At 43.2% G+C, this 17402-nt stretch overlaps 1 protein-coding gene across 2 annotated transcripts in view; it reads left to right on the top strand.

Moving 5' to 3' along the window:
* Window positions 1-17402, top strand: part of Kcnh1 (potassium voltage-gated channel subfamily H member 1) — a 389924-nt gene that overhangs the window by 273838 nt on the left and 98684 nt on the right. For both annotated transcript variants that reach the window (XM_047521803.1, XM_047521802.1), the window contains exons 8-9: window positions 2655-2854; window positions 8404-8656. In XM_047521803.1, coding sequence (XP_047377759.1) covers window positions 2655-2854; window positions 8404-8656 — 453 coding nt within the window. The remainder of the gene's footprint in view (window positions 1-2654; window positions 2855-8403; window positions 8657-17402) is intronic.

Raw genomic sequence — 17402 nt, forward strand, 5'->3', positions numbered from 1 at the left:
TTTTATAGAGTATTCTTAAAATGACATAATAGAGGAGAAAAGACTTGTGGTTGGGGGGTGGCTAATAAAGGGCAGCAGGAGGGAGACCTCTGGTGGTGGAATAATTCTCTAGTGCTGTTTACATAAAACGACACATGGAATAAAACGACACATGGAATAAAACGACACAGAACTATACATACACTTCATAGCAATGCCAATCTTCTGGTTTTGACATTGTACTCTTGTTACATAAAATGTAAGGGGAAAACTAAGTGAAGGGTAACTGGAATTTCTCCACACTATGTTTGAATCTTTCTGCGAATTTCCAATTATTCCAAATATTTGCCCTTTTTTTTTAAAAAAAGAATGAACTACTGATACAACAACACAGAAGCAAAAATAATTATGCTTAAAGAAATCAGTCAAAAAAATACATAAGAAAAAGTAGATAAATTGAACTACACCAAAACCAAAAGCTTTTGTGCTTCAAATGATAGGTAAAGAAAGGGAAGACAACCCACATGATATGAGGAAGTATTTGCATATTGTATATCTGATAAGGAATCTTTATCCAGAATATATGAAGGACTCTTGCAATTCAATAATAAAAAAGACAACCCAATTGAAAAACTTGACAACTGATTCTCCAAAGAAGATATACAAATGACCACTGAACACTGGGAAGGATGTTCTACATTGTTATCCATTATGGAAATGCAAACCAAAACTGCAATGAGGCAGTTTACAATGGACAGTTCACACTCAGTAGGATGACAATCAAAAGGACAGGTAATAACAAGTACAAATATGAATGTGGAGATGCTGGGACACTCATACACTGCTGGTGAGATGTCAAAAGGTACATCTACTTTGGAAAATAGTTTGGCAGTTTTTTAACATTAAATGTAGTTAAACACGAATGTTTAGTAGTAGTATTCATAATAGCCCAAACGGAGAAAAACACAATGTCCAATAACTGATGAGGGAATAAATGAAATGTGGGCAATTCATACAACAGAGTACTATTCAACAATAAAAAGGAAGTACGATACATGGTACATGTGAAAGAAGTTAGTTACAGATGGCCACATACTGCACAATTTTAATTTATATAGGTTGTCCAGAATATGTAAGTCTGTAGAGACAGAAAGTAGACTAGCAGTTGCCTGTGGATAGGGGGTTGGGAGGAAATGGAGAAAGGCTAATAATGGGTATGGAATTTATTTGGGGGGAAATGAAAATATTTTAAACATAGATTGTGGCAATGGTTGCACAAGCCTATAGATATATTAAAAACCATTGAATTTTACAATTTAAATGGATACATTTCATGTTATATGAGTTACATCAATGATATTAAAAAGGAGTACATGCTATATGATCATATACCCATAAGACTATAGAAAACACAGGCTGATGTGTGGAGTTAGAAAAGAGATCAGTGACTGCTTGGGGATGGGAGGGTGAAGAGCAGGTGGGGGCAGGAGGGAAGGATTTCCAAGGGACATGACAAAACTTTGGGGCCTGATATATTCACTATCTTACTTGCAGTTGTGGTTTTATGTCAAGGCTGATCAACTTAAACATTTTAATCCTATCCAGTTGATCAATTTTTTAAAAAGCAAGAACAAAAGCACGTGTGAGACTCACTAATTTAAAAGCATTTATTAAGTAGCAGAATGGTATTTAGAGTTTTGCGGGGTACGATGACAAGGAAAAGATGTGTCCAGCCTTCAAGCAGCAACTCATACTGTCAGGCAACAGGCCAAGAAAGAAGTTTATATAAGATTGCACAATGGAATAATATGAGCTGTGTAGAATTATGCCTAGTAAGTCATGGTCACCCTCCTGGTGACAGATGGAGGGGGTTGGGGAAGGCTTCCTGGAAGTGGTGGATCTGTGGTGATGTAATGGTCCTCCTTGGTGATGCTAATGTAAAGGGAGCAGTGGTGACACAGACTACACAGTTGCTACTTCTGGGACCTGATTTTATTTGCACCATATCAAAGCCATGCTTTTCTCCCCAGAAGCCACATCAGTGAAGCAGATTGTTGTGTTAAGTGCAAAACAAGGATTTAACAATAAGGGCAAAACAAGGTTAAAACCTCTTCCATTGCCCTCTGTAGACTGGCTGTTAATAACTTGTGATTGCATATTCAGAGTCTGTCCTTCCTGCTGTGTTGTTCTTTGAGGGCCAAGACTGAATGTCTTATTCACCATCCTGTCCCTGTAGGTAGCTTAGGGCTGGCACATAGCAGAGCTTGATGAAGATTGTTAGCTCATAGGTTTGGATTTGGACTGGAGCACATGGGCACATGTTTGGTGTCAGCAGATGTGTGTCGAAGTTTCCTGAAAAGAGGCATCAGGTGGAGCAGTACAGCTGCCTTCCCCAAACTCATCACTGCTGCTGTCTGCGCTCTGGCCCTCGCTGCCAACCAGCCTGGCCCTGCCTCGCACACACTTTTCCTCGTGGACTGACATCAGGAAACTCTTGGCTTTGAGTCCACTTCCCAAAGGCTCTAGGCATGAAGTTTTCCTGAGAAGGGCCGTGACCGCCTGATCTGGGGAGAGTGTAGCTGCTGGCCTGCTCTGAACACGCTGAGCATTCTGGGACCCTGGCTCAAGGACGACTCATGCACTGTTTCCTTTCCTTCTCCCCTCCTTGCTTCTAGCACTTCTCTATGCCACCATCTTCGGAAACGTGACGACAATTTTCCAACAGATGTACGCCAATACCAACAGGTACCACGAGATGCTCAACAGTGTTCGGGACTTCCTGAAGCTCTACCAGGTGCCCAAAGGACTGAGCGAGCGAGTCATGGACTATATTGTGTCTACCTGGTCCATGTCTAGAGGCATCGACACAGAGAAGGTAAGGACTGCAAGGAGCTTAGGGGAGTCACTCGGCTGTTGGCTTTCTCCAGGTGGGCTGAGGCCCTCAAATCTGGCTGGGTTCAGGATTCATCTGGTTGATCTTAAATTCTCAGGTCCTTTCTCGAGAGGTTTGATTGCTTCCAGGTCAGCCTTGCCCAAAGACCAGTAATTAAGAGCCTTTTTTAAAAATTTTTTTTTAAATTCATTTTTATTGTAAACAAATAGGATATATCTTGTTTCTCTGTTTGTACATGGAGTAGAGGCATGCCATTTGTGTAATCATACATATACCTAGGGTAATAGTTATTGATTCATTCTGTTATTTTTTCTTCCCCCCCTCCTACCCCTCTTTTCCCTCTACATAGTCCCTCCTTCCTCCATTCTTGCTCCCCTCTCACCCCCCCATTATGTGTCATCATCCGCTTATCAGCAAGATCATTCATACTTTGGTTTTTTTGAGATTGGCTTATCTCACTTAGCATGATATTCTCCAATTTCATCCATTTGCCTGCAAATGCCATAATTTTATCATTCTTTATGGCTGAGTAATATTCCATTGTGTATATATACCACAGTTTCTTTATCCATTCATCAATTGAAGGACATCTAGGTTGGTTCCACAGTCTGGCTATTGTGAATTGAGCAGCTATGAACATTGATGTGACTGTATCTCTGTAGTATGCTGATTTTAAGTCCTTTGGGTATAGGCCAAGGAGTGGGATAGCTGGGTCAAATGGTGCTTCCATTCCAAGAAACTGGAAAGCCAAGGTGTGCTTCCTGGGAAAGAAGAAAACTGGAAGTCTAACTATCCAGACAGAATTTCCCAGATTTGGACAATGATGAGAATCAGGTCATGAGGAAAGGGAGGTGGTTAGTATTACTGATTTTTCCTTTTGTCCCAGATTCTAAGGTAGTACAACACTATTACTCATTAGTCTTTATTCTAATTTTTGATCTTTTGTTCATCATGAATTTCCTTGTATGAACTTAGATTTAAAAAAAATATTGCATTAAGATAGGATTTTTTTTTCCTGATAATTAAGGTTTGTGTCTTCTCCTTATGTGTTCCACTCATCTTCCCTCCTGTCACTCTGGAGAAGAATTCTACTGTTCATTTATGAATTATCTCCTTTGCATATTTTCTAAAAACAAGATTCCACAGCTCAGTTTTTCTCCACTTAGTCTTTTCTACCACACTCCTCCCCTTATTGTCAGTTTGTACACACTAGGGAAATGCCGATTCCTTTTCACTGTTAGAATTAGGAAAACAAAAACGCTATTGCAAAAATACCCATTGACCTATTCAAGTCCAAATTCAACTAGCCTTTGGGATCAGCTGTCCATGTTCCTATCTTCCTCCATTGGAATAGTCGGTTGAGAGTTGACAGTGTAAAAGGAAACAAATGAACTAAAGCTGATCCTCAACTTGAAAGAATGTCACTTTGGTTTTGTTGACTGTGCCAAGAGAGCCAGAGTGGCACCACCACAGCATCCACTATCACATCTTGACATGCATTGACAGTAAATATATTTCCCCGCTTCTCCTCCCTGTCCGCCCCTGCAGCAGAGCCTTGTTTGGGCTTCAGTAGCCCTGGGAGGGAGTCCTTGCAATCTCTTTCAAAAGGATGAGGATAAGAGGCCCAAATCCTTTGACTAACTGCTCCTGGTCGTGGAGTAAAGAAGAGCAAAACCAGGATCAGAACCCAGTTTTCCTTTGACTTCAAAGCTTTTTCCTTTCACCCTTTAAAATTTAAAGCATGAACTGGAGGGAAGAGTCCAGATGAGGAGGTGCTGATTTCCCCGGCGGGCAGGGTGGGGGTTGGAGCTGCACTTACTCCCTGGCTTTGCCAACCACCAGCCCCAGCTGTCCCTGTTGTTTCTGCGCCTCTCTCTCAACAATGCCTGTAGGTTCTGTGGGTGCCTGACAGCTGATGGAGCAGAAAGGAACTTTGATCCCTCTGCCCTGGAGCTCCTTTTCCCAGGCACCAGGATGCCTTTGTAAATCTGGTTGTCTGGAAAGAAGCCCTCCCCACCCTCCCTGCAGGGCTGGGCTGGGCTGTGGCCCGTGGGAGAGAACAAAGTCAGCATTTACCTCCCCTCCCCTCCCTGCTGTCTCCACTTTCCTGGAGGGTTTTGGGATTTGCCCCAGTTCTGGGTCCAGTTGGGAAGGGGAATAGCCAGGGACTTTACTATGGTTACTTACTGCAGAGCCCAGTGTGGCCTGGGTGACTGTTCTCCTTGGCAGGGGCTTATGGCAGGTGACTGCTAGGGAGAGAACCCATACCTCTCCAGGGATGACCAAGGGGGCCACAGGGTGGAGCGGTAGTTATGGAACCCTCTGGTTTTACTAGCAAGTAGCTGGTGGCTTTGAGCGCATGCTTGTCTCTTTGAACCTGTTTTTGTGTCTGTAATACCTGGAAATTAGATGACCTTGAAGGTCCTTTTGGCTATGATTTTCTGGACTACAAAGACCCTTCAGATGACTTGATGTTGCTGCTCAATAATATCAAAAATGAGAACTCAGGCATTGAACTTCTGTGTGTCCCAGGACCTTCCATACCAACAGCTCATGGAATCCTTGCAAAAATCCCACACATGAGGGAGCCAGGTGCAGTGGTGCACACCTGTGACCCCAGCTATTCGGGAGAATCACAATTTCAGGCCAACCTGGGCAACTCTGACCTTGTCTCAAAATAAAAAAGCAAAAAAAATGCTGGGGATAGAGCTCAATGATAGAAGCATCCCTGGGTTCAGTCCCCAGTACTGGGGAAAAAATAATCTATACACAAGTTCAAATATGAAGACTCAGTGAGCTAAGAATTGCTTCCAGTGAATGCTGAGGCCAGGCTTGATCTAGATTTGCCTGAACCTAAAGCCTCTGTCTTAACCTTGCCCTGTCCTGCTGTGGCCTTTGAGGTTCTCATGGAGGAGGAGGGTCTCTCCTCCTACAAGCAGTAGGGAAGGCAGCCCAGGGGAGGGGGTTGCCAGGGGGGTCAAGGACCCTCCACCCACCCTGCTATGGAGCCAGTAGATGAGAAGATGGAATTGCGTGGTGGCCGCAGCAGTCTGCAGTTCCTCCACTCCAGATTCTCTCACCTCCTGGTTCTGTGGGCTCTGGGATCAGAGCCCATGAATAAAACATGGCCTCCATGCCTTGCCTTGCTCACTAGCAGACTGCCAGCAAAGCCCAAGTCAGAGGAAACCAAATATTTAAAGGTGAACTCACCTGGAGAATAAATCTTGGTTCCGAACTACCGAGCACCATTTTGACATGACGTGCGCGTGCTCCCTGCTCTCTGGTGATGTGCTGGAAAGAAGAAACCCAAATTAAATCTGCACGTCTGCAGGAGCCCGGTTTGTCATAAGCCTTATGGAGCGAGGCGCTTAGTAAGCGCTCTGCCAAAGCTTTGGCAGCCCTGTGTCTCTGTGAATCCTCCATCCCCACCTCCCAGAGAGCAGGTATACAGAAGTGGGGGAGCCGTGTTCACTGAGTCACCTGGTGGGGCCAGACAGTGCCCTGAACTGTGTATTGGTAGATGTGATTTCATTTAACCTTTACAAGTCGATGTTAGCAGTCTGTTTTACGGGAAAAACAGAGGTGCATAGCTGTTAAGTCATTTGAAGGGGAGGGAGCAGGGATTTTAACGATCTGACCTTTTTCCGCTGCTAGGCTTCCATGCAGAGCACTGGGTTGGGGAGGGGGTAGAAGGGAATGAAGTTATCAAGAGCACAGTGAGATTTGAGCTCAGCAAATGACCTGTGCTAAGGCAGAGAAGCAGGGGCAGAAAAGTTCCCAGCACGGCAAGGAAAAGTTTTCACTGAATGTTTGATCGTAGGCCCCATGCTATGTTCACAGACTTGAATGGGAGAAATTATTTGAGAACCACTCCTGAATTCACTGGAAAAGTCCACTTGAAGGTGTCCTATTGTGTTACTGAATGCTTGCTATATAAGAGGCCATGTGGTGGTTTCTTGCAAAAATTTACTCTAGGGAAATATTCCTTCTAGAAAAGCTTGAAAATGAGAAGATGAGACCTGCAGGGCCTCTTATAGTTCCCATTTTTCTTTCAAAATGCTGCAAGTCAAATTACAAGCCTGGTTGTTTTTGTGTAGCTGCCTAGTATAGGAGTTCGTTAAGAGGTAACCAACAGGTTTGAGATCCCTGCTCTCCTGTTTCCTGCTTGTGCAACTTTGGACAAGTCATATCACTTCCCTGTGCAACTATTTCCTCATCTGTAAACTGACATAACAACATTATATCATGGGGTTTCTATGAAGACCACAGCAACTATTACACACAGCACTTTAAAATGTATACTTATATCCCTCCTCTGCCTTGTTATTCTCTTTAGCACTCACCACTAAATACTATTTTTCCTAATAGTAAATGGTAAATGGTAAGTTGCACAAGGGTTGGGATTTTCATCTATTTTTTTTTCACTGCCAAATCTTCAGAGCCAAGAATGATACCTGTTACACCATAAGGTGCTTAATAGGTATTAAATGAATGAACAATTTTAAAGTGCTTTGCAATGCCTGGGACACAGGAAGTGTTCAATAGATGGTATTTGATGCATCTCTTTCAATAACATCCCATATTTAGTCTATTAGCAGATCATGTCAGTTTCACATTCAAAACATATTCTTTAATCTTTAGTTACCCCACTGGGTTATAGAATACTAGAAGTTATTTCTCCTATCCAACTGTAATTTTGTACCTGTTAGCAATATATGTTTACCATATATTTCAAAAGAGCTAAAAGTGTATTTTGAATGTTCTCAACACAAAGAAATGATAAATATTGCAGTATGTTGATTCGATCATCATACATTGTATACATGTATCAAAATATGCTGTACCTCATAAGTATGTGCATTTATTATATGTCAATTTAAATTTTTTACTTATTTGTGAACATAACCTGAACTTGGCTCTGCTGCCAAAGTTTCCCAGTTTCCTAGCCTCTCACTGGGGTGACTGACCTAAACAAATTCCTTGACTCCACTGTCCCCACGCTACAGTCAGGGCTCTCTAAACCAATTCTGTGGCTGTAATATTCCTCTTAAAATAGCAGTCAGCTCATCTTCCCCCTGCTAAAATGTTCTCCAGTGCTCCCCCATCACATCTAGAATGAAATTAAAGGCTTATCCTGACCTTAAGTCCCTCAAGCTTTCTGTTCTCCCAGCTCTCCTCTTCATCCACTATGGCGACTGCTCGGCCCTCTCAGTAGCTGGAATATTCTTCTTCCACATGGCTCACTGACATATGCAAGTGTCAGCTTAAATGTCATCTCAGAGAAGACTTCCCAGATGGAGTCCCACATACTCCCAGTCCCAACTCTCTGACCTGTGTCCTGAGCAGTCAACAAAGATTATTTTAGACACTGCCTGCCTGTCCCACAGAGGGCAAGTAGTGCCAGGGCAGGTCTGGGCTAGAAGAGCAAAGTCAGTCTTCATGGGTATTGCTCCTGCCCCAGGGGTGCTGAGGGAAGTGAGCTGGAGGTCACAGTGGGGACCCTCACACTGTTTCTTTCTGTGCCCATCCAGGTCCTGCAGATCTGCCCCAAGGATATGCGAGCTGACATCTGCGTGCATCTGAACCGCAAGGTGTTCAAAGAGCACCCTGCCTTCCGACTGGCCAGCGATGGTTGCCTGCGGGCTCTGGCCATGGAGTTCCAGACAGTGCACTGTGCCCCGGGGGACCTCATCTACCATGCCGGAGAGAGTGTCGACAGCCTCTGTTTTGTGGTCTCTGGCTCCCTGGAGGTGATCCAAGATGATGAGGTGGTGGCCATCCTAGGTAGGTGTTACCCTTGCTGAATGGACAGGTTCTAGTACCCAAGATTGGTTTAGTTACTGCACAGCTCATTGTCATTGTCACCTTCAACCAGAGGTTGCTTCACAAAGCAGGGCCAATTGGTAGCATCCAACAAATATTTAAGTGCCTGTTGTGTACCAGTGCTGTCTGAGGCCCTTGGGTATTTCAATGACAAGAATGGTTTTGTCCTCAGGGCTCCCAGTCTAGGGGAGAGATAAACAGATATGTGCAATACAGTGGAAGGGATATCTAATCCAGTATTCAAGTTGGAAGACATGACACCTAAGTTGAAATCCAAAAATTGAGAACTAGTTTGCATAGAGAGTAAAAGGATTGAAGAAATATCCTCCGAAGAGGAGATGATATGTCTGAACTCCCGGTAGAGACAGAGACATGATTCATTAAGGGAACTGCTGGTTACTCAGTGTGACCAGAGTGCCCAAAACATAGGGGATACAATGAGATCTGAAGCTGGAGGGAGCTGAGAACTGGCAGAACACAGCCAGCTAGGAAGCCATGTAGAGGGCCTTGGATTTTACCGGGGGAAGCCAATGAAGGTAGGGAAGATGAAAGGTACCATCACATTTGTTCTTTAGAAAGAAGACAGAAGTTGCAACTTGGAGATTGGATTGAAAGGGGAAGGCTGGGGCGTGGAGACCAGGTTGTGAAGGCATGTTATCTAGGGACAAATTGATGGTGGCCTGAACTAGGACTGTGGCAGGCAGATGGAGTGAAGCAGATGGAGTTGGGGTATTTAAGGAGTAGTCAGCAGAGCCTGGTGATGGATGGGTTGAAGGGGGAGGTAGGGCAGTAGAGAGGACTGTGGGATTTTCCACTTGGAGGACAGAGAAGCTGGAACACCATATACAGTAATAGGGAACATGGGAGGAAGAGCAGGGACACAGGGTCAGGTTGATATTTGGGACAATGAACATTGGTGGCTTCTGAGGAACCCATCTTTTTCTTGGAGTCATGTGCCTCTGAGGGAGACAAGCCATCACCATCAGGACAGCCATCGTTTATGGACATCTACTCTGCACTGAAGAGCTAACATACAGATTCTCATTTAATCCTCACAGTAACCCTAGGAAATCGCTTTATTATTGTCATTTTGTAGATGAGACAGTTAAAGTTCAGAGAGGTTAAGGAAATTTCCTCATGACTGATGGGGACCCATGGAGTCAGCATCTTGTAGTCCTGACTCCAAAACCTCTGTCTTACCGGCTTTGCGATGCTGTAACCCTAATGACAGTTAATGTCATGTTCTGGCCCTTGAAGTTTCCAGGCAACGCAGACCTCATAGGCACGGGTTTTATCTTTGACACATGATCTCTGAAGCAAGGAGAGATTGAGTTACACTGAAGACAGAACTGAGATGCAAACTACGTAGAGACAGGTAGAATTATTTGTTTTAAAGTAAACAAACTAAACCTGGCACAGTGGCACATGCCTGTAATCCCAGTGACTAGGGAGTCTGAGGCAGGAGGATTGCAAGTTCAAGGCCAACTTTGGCAACTTAGGGAGGCCCTAAGCAACTTAGCAAGACCCTGTCTCAAAACGAAACAAGGACTGGGGACATAGCTCAGTGGTTAAGCACCCTTGGGTTCAATTCCCAGTATCTAAAAAATGGGGGAACTCAAACTTTATTCTGGCTTGGTGCTGGAGCATTCAATCTGTAGCTTCTTTCTCACTCCCTGGGCTCCAAGCCAACTTGCCCTCTTGATTCCATTTTATTCAGGTTAACCCAAGGATGATTTATATTCCTTCAGCATATGCTGGCAGATGGTCAGAGGGAGACTGGAGTAGCTGCTGGGTGGGGCCTGGAGACTGAACCTGCTTGCTAATGTAGTGTTCTGGGTTCTATGATAACCAGTGGCTTCTGCAGACCAGTTACTCTGCTCCTTGCCTTCTCATCCCAGAAAAGTGAGATTTGATGGAGCATAAGGAATAGGACATAGGAAGTTTAAAGACTTGGCTTTGGCATATCTGAGGGGAAGAGGATTTTATCTCTACCTTTAAATCCATCAATGCCCTTGATAAAGAGAACTTTTTTTTTTTTTTTTTGAATAGGTCATAGCTGTCAGGATGTTTACCTGACTGAGAAAGAGTAGCAACTAGTGAGCAATCCTTTGAATTTGAGCTAACTCTTGGTGCAGGGCATCTTTGATTTCCCCACTGATAACTCACCATGGGCCTTTCCAAAGAATCCAGCCTGAGACCAACACCATCCAGCTTAGATACTCTGGGCATCCTTCAAAACCCACCCTAAACACCTGCTGTGTTAGGAATTGGTTTGGACACTTCCATTCAGGCATGGAGGAGCGATCAAGGAAAGGTGAAGAAGCAAATGGTACTTCCACCCCTCCTCACTTCACCTCAGTCTGAGCTTTCATGGAGAAGCAACCAGGACTTGGCTCACTGTTGGCTGACCTGGTCAATTGACTGCTTCTCCAAACCTAGACCCTCCTGGGCATCTGCCTACTCTAGCTGGCAATGTGGATGGAACTCAGGAATAACTCCGTCTGTAGCTTTGGATTCACAGTGTTTGCTGCCCTCAAGCTGTCCAGACTAGAAAAAGCACCTCTTACGTTCCCTGGAAGCTAGGTTGGGTCCAAAAATTAGGTCTAAGCCTTTATATCCTGAATAATCTGTCAAGAGGTCCTTATTCTATAAAAAGATATGACAAGTCCTTTGAAATCAGCCTTTCCTGAAGAGTCAAGAAGCCTAAGAGATCCCAAGCTCCCTTGAAACTTAGAGTTTTGTTATTATTGTTGTTTTGCTCTCAATAGAACTTTTTCTGTACTGGGGATTGAACCCAGGGGCATGTGCCCACCACGCCCAGCAGAATAACTTTTGCTCAATGAGCCCAAATCAGTTTGTTCTTGCAAAGGGCGCATCAACTGGGTGTTGGAACTAGATATTTATGGTCCTTTGATGCTCTTCAGTTCAACTGAAAAAAAACCTTATTGAACACCTACTATATATCAGATATTGCCCTCTGGCAGAAGGGGCAGGTGGAGGGACAGCAGTGGACCAAACATTGTCCTAGCCTTCCAAGAACTGCTGTGATATAGGGGACAGATATTTAAAGGACAACCATCACTCTGTACGACAAGTATTACCACAGAGAGAATGTAAGTGCTTCGAGGCGCTCATTGAACACTTATTGAGCAGCTACTGTATACCAATGCTCTCGTGAGGAAGGAGAATATCCAGGGAATCTTTATCACAAGCCAGAGACTTTAGAAAAAATAACCAGAGCTCATCTATCTCATTCTTTTGCTCTCTGGTCTCTTGTTATCAGTTCACTCATTTACATTCTGCTAATTTGCTTCCTCCTTCCAGTTCTAATATTCCACCCCCATACTCTGATTAATTTTAGCACAGATTCCAAGAATGAAGAAGAGGTCAGTATTCATAACTGAGTGTGTTAAAATAGAACCTTTTCTAATGAAAGTCTTCTAGACTTCTCATGATTGCAACCTAGCACATGAAATGTGCATCATGTTGCAAATTAATACATGTTACACCAGGTGCCACATAAAATTTAGTATTTCTCTCACTGAGTGAAATGTAACATGGTATTTTTTTATTAAATGATATTTTTTAGTTTTTAATTTTAATTTTTGGTACTGGGGATTGAACCCAGGGATGTTTAACCACTGAGCCACACCTGCAGTCCTTTTATGTTTTGAGACAGGGTGTCACTAAATTGCTTAGAACCTTATTAAGTTGCTGAGGTGGCCTCAGACTTGCAGTCCTCCTGCCTCATCCTCCCAGGGTGCTGGTATTAAAGGTGTGCACCATCATACCTGGCTCTCTTATTTATTTTAAAAAAATGAACATCATGACCTACTAACTTGCTTTCTTGACATGATCAAAATCCACAATTTAAAAACATAATCCCACAAAGCTAGACAATATCTTTTTTTGTATTGAAAGCCTTGCTGCCCTCTGACGACTGAACATACTAGAAATCTCATCTCTTCGTACTTCTCTCTGCCTTATTTTTGACATGACATCCTCCCCATCTCCTTTTGGAATTCTCTAAGAAATTACTTAGCAGCTTTTCAAACTTAGTTTCTTGATTCCTTGAAATAAATCGAAACTTTGAGCATGCCCATTCTATTCATTAGATTTTTTAAGGTATCTCTTCCAATTTTTTTTATAGACGTTGGAATAAAGAGGCATATCATGCCTCCTTTTGCCCCTGCCCCAGGGTGCTATTGGCATCTATATGTAGGTTGTTATCTTGGTATTCTGTTACTTGACCAGTATAGATGAGTCCCAGATCAGCATCAGGCCTGTGCTTAGATATGTTTAATATCTCCCTGTTTCTATCTCGTAAGTGCTGTATTTATAAAATCTCACTTCACGGAGATTCTGTGTCACCCTTGTAACCTATGGGTTTTGCATTTCAATACTTAATTTGCATTTTGTTTGGTCATCCTGTGTCTTGTCTTTTCATTTTGCTTTCATTCTGTTGGGAAGTCAGAAGTCTCTTGGCCAGGTTGCATTGGATAGTAAAAAGAGGCCTGGACCTGGAGCTTGAGACTTAACTATAGCCTTGAAAAATTTAACAATTAATTGGTTAAGAGTCTCTAAGTCCTCCTGTGCTTCTACCGAGCCCATTATACCACATCTATTGCATTATTCCTGTCTCTAGTCTGTGAGCCCAGGTCCCTTTGATTTCATATCTCTGGCACTCATCACGTGGGCCACACATAGAAGGTACCAGGAACTGTTTACTGAATTAAGTAGAATTGAAAGGCTGGACTGTGATTGGCTCCATGAACCAAAGTAAGAGTCTTGTGTTAGCTTTCTGTTGTTGTGACAGAAAAAAGAACTTAAAGGAGGAAAGATTTATCTGGGCTCTTGGGTTCAGGTTTTAGTCAATGGCTGATTGGTTCCATGCCTGTGGGCTATGGTGAGGCAGAACATCATGTTGGGAGATGCATGGTGGAGCAAAACTGTTCACCTCATGACAGCCAGAAACCAGAAAGAGAAAGACTGGGACCCTTGAAAGGTACACCCCAGTGACCTACATCTTCCAACTAGACCCCACTCTCTAAAGGTTGCACTACTTCCTAATAGTGCCACAGGCTGGCAACCAAGCCTTTAGCATATAACCATGACAAGTTTGGACTTGATCTTGTGAGGTTGAGGGACCCAGAGGGAACTTAAATCATGTGAGTGACATGAGGATTTGGGGGTTCCACAAACGAAGAGACATGGAGAAGAACTGGGAGGCTCAGGAGAAAGGGTGAGGCCCAGCGTAGGTAGGGGAAGGAGAGTCAGAGTCCAGAGGTATCGGGGGAGGGAGGACCTCCAGGATGTGGGAGGGAACTAGAGAGTCAAAAGGAGAGGAGGAGAAGGTATGGATGGGGGTGGAAGGGAGGGAAGGAGAAATTTACAGTATCTTTTAGAAACAAATCCAGGCACAAGGGTCACCTAGAGACAGGTCAATTTCTGGATGGACTAAAACCTATTCACTGGATTGGGGTGGGGCAGGAATGGCCATGGGGAAGGTTAATGTGCAGGCCTGACATGTGACACAATCCTACCTATCGTCCTGTCATAATTAGAATTTACAAATGCATCCTTCCTAAATGTATAGGAGTACATCCTTCTCATAGTTTCTAAGTTGGAAGGCACTTATCTTTGCTTGATAGTCAGCTTCTTTGGGCTGTTGGCTTTGCTTGGATATTTATGCAGCATCTATTTATTTGGCCATTACCACAGCATATCATAGCGTTAGTCTCTTTGGGGATACAGAAAGACATCTCTGTCTTGGGGGAGTGTTCTGTCAAATTGAGCGAAACAAATGTATGGTTAGTAACCATAAGCAACATAATACCTCTTTCTATATACTTCCTGGTGATGAGGAAAATGTTCATGGAGAAAGTAGAAGTTGAGCAGGGCCTGGGTTTCCCTTGAGGAGTTTGAAGGGCTGGGTCTTGAAGTGGTCAGAGCAGCAAAGCCTTAGAGGTATCAGGATGGGATTGTGTAGTGCATGATCAGGGACCAATGCTGGCAGACTGAGCCACCTCTTGATGGGGCCAAGAATTCTCAGCTTCAGTGAGCACAGGACTCATCTGGGAAGCATGTTCACAATACAAAGTCCCAGCTGCTCCCTGTAGATTCTCATTTTGTAGCGCTGTAGCCTTGGAGTCTGCAGTGCCAACAAACCCTAAATGTGATTCCACACCTGTGGTCTGAGGACCACACTTTGAGAAGCATTGCTTTAGGCAGTCACTACTTGATGTTTGTGGTGGCTTGGAGTGAGAAGATGAACGGGGAAGGCAGGAAGCACCAGGCAGGGGACCTTTTATTATCTTAGCTTAAACAGCATGAAGTTGCCAATTTTCAACTTTTCTAGACCTATCAAATGGTAGGCTAAACTTCCTTGTGATCTATATACCAGACAATGAGGGCCTTCTAAATGGCTAGGAGGGTATAGGCCAGGCCAGGAGGAGGAAAGTGTGGAGTGGGTTACCTAATCACAAGACCGGCACTGGAGCTGGAGCCAAGAACCCTGCAGGGGCCGGCAGGCATGTCAAGGCTCATTTGTGGATGGCTCTGGCAGCATGAGAAGTAGGCAGTGGGAGACCACCAAAGCGGGTGAGCGAGGTATGTCACAGTTAGAGCTATGATTTGTAAAGATCACTGAATCAGACAGGGAGATGGGCAGGGGACATCCGGTGCCTGTGGCTTATGATAGGAACAAGACATGTTAGATGTGGGGACAGGGAAAGTGGGGATGGGAGGGGCTCCCAAGTCAAGGACAGAATGGCCAGGGAAATTTGAATTCATATAAACAGCACATCCTTATTAGCATAAGTTTTTCCCAAATACAAACAAGACATGGTTTTTTGTTTGTTTGTTTGTTTGTTTTTTTGCAGTGCTGGGGATTGAACCCAGGGCCTTGGGCTTGCAAGGCAAACACTCTGCCACCTGAGCTATCTCTCCAGCCGCAAGACATGTTTTTGAGGGAAATTATTCATTCACTGAGATTGTGTTTTAACCGGACATCCTATATTTTTTTTAAAAAATTAAAATTTTTTTATTCTTTTTAGTTATACGTGACAGTTATCCTATATTTTTATTTGCTAAGTCTGCTAATCTTCCTTGGAAAGGACAGATGGATAAAATATCACCAAGGAGAGACTCTAGGGTTTTAAATACTAGGATGTGGGGAGGTGATTCTGATGTCTGGGTGAGTGAGGAAAGGGAGGTATTGGCAATCGAAGGTGAAGTCAGCAGGAAGAGGCTGTGTGAGAGATGACAAGAAGACCATTTGGCTTGTTGCATCTAAAGGCCAGTAGGATATCCCAGTGGAGGGAGGGTCCCACATTACTCAGAAAGATGGCTCTGAACCAGGAAAAGAAGTCCAGGCTCGTGACAGATTGAGAAATCAGTGGAAGTAATATGAAATAGAAATGGGAAAAAAGAAAACTAAAGACGGACATAGGATTTTTTTCCCAAAATGATTAAATTTGTTCAGAGCATTTTAAATGGGAGTTCAGCCAATCAAATGCTCATAAGGAATTTTAAACAATATTAGAAAAATTCTTATGATGAGCAAAGTAAGTAAAAGACAATTTTAAAATGCAATATGGTCTCAGTTATGTGTGTATCGGGGGAAATATTCACGGACAAAAGCCATAAACATCTTTACCACCATGTTATTATGGCTGTCTTGTTTGTGAGGCTGCAGGAAATTTTAATTTTCTTTTTTTATATTTTTGCCTTTCAAGTCCATTTAAAAGAGCATATGCTAGTTTCGAAATGAGAAAAAATATTTTTAACTTTTCAAGTAGATTTTGAGAAAGTCGGCATTATTTCAAGTTTCTTATGTGCTTTTGGTTAAAAGATATAATTTAAAAGAATGATATTTTAGGACTGGGGTGTATCTTTGTGATAGAGTGCTTACCTACCCTGTGCAAGACCCTGGATTCAATTCCCAAGTACTATAAAAAATATTTTATTTTTCAATTAGATGTCTTTATTTACTGATCTAGACAGAAACTAAGTGGCATTAATTGTACATGTACTATCCAACCGCTTCCTTCCACAGTTCTTGGAAAGGAAGATGGCTAGGCAGTAAAGACAGAATGACTTAACAAAGGTTTAAACAACCACAACAACTTTGTGTAAACCCCTCATGCTTTAAAGACAGGGAAGTTGAATCGTTCCTGGAGATGCTTCCCAAGATTCTTATGAGTTGGGGTAGGTGAGAAATGGGGTCTCCACTGCCTGCCGTCACTGTGCTGCCTTGCTCCACATTCCCAGTGACCTGGTGAAGTTTTGGGGTGGATGTTACTGCCGCTTACCACTTGCACTCAGCACAGGGGTAGAAGGCTATGCTTAGGTGTATCTCTGCATTCTCCAACCAAGCATTAATATTCATAACTCTCTTCCATCAACCAAAGCACTTACATTAAATCTACACTCTTAGCGAGGAGCTATAGTATGAAAAATCTAGAATTTCAAAAACAAAAACATTTCCTTCAGGTAATGCACACATTTTCTGATTAAAAGAGAGTGGGGTAGAGACCAGATTCTTTCTTAATTCTGCTTTTGCTTAAACAATTTTAAAAATGTGTGTACAGTCCCTGAAGGCACTGAAAGTTATATCTGTCATTCCTTTCTAAAGGAAATTCTTAAACATTTAGAGTCCAGACAGAGGAATTGGTGGAATAATAAATTCTAAGGCATTTATTATGAT

The sequence above is a fragment of the Sciurus carolinensis genome, chromosome 12 (genome assembly GCF_902686445.1).
Source record: "Sciurus carolinensis chromosome 12, mSciCar1.2, whole genome shotgun sequence".
In the NCBI taxonomy this organism is placed as follows: domain Eukaryota; kingdom Metazoa; phylum Chordata; class Mammalia; order Rodentia; family Sciuridae; genus Sciurus; species Sciurus carolinensis.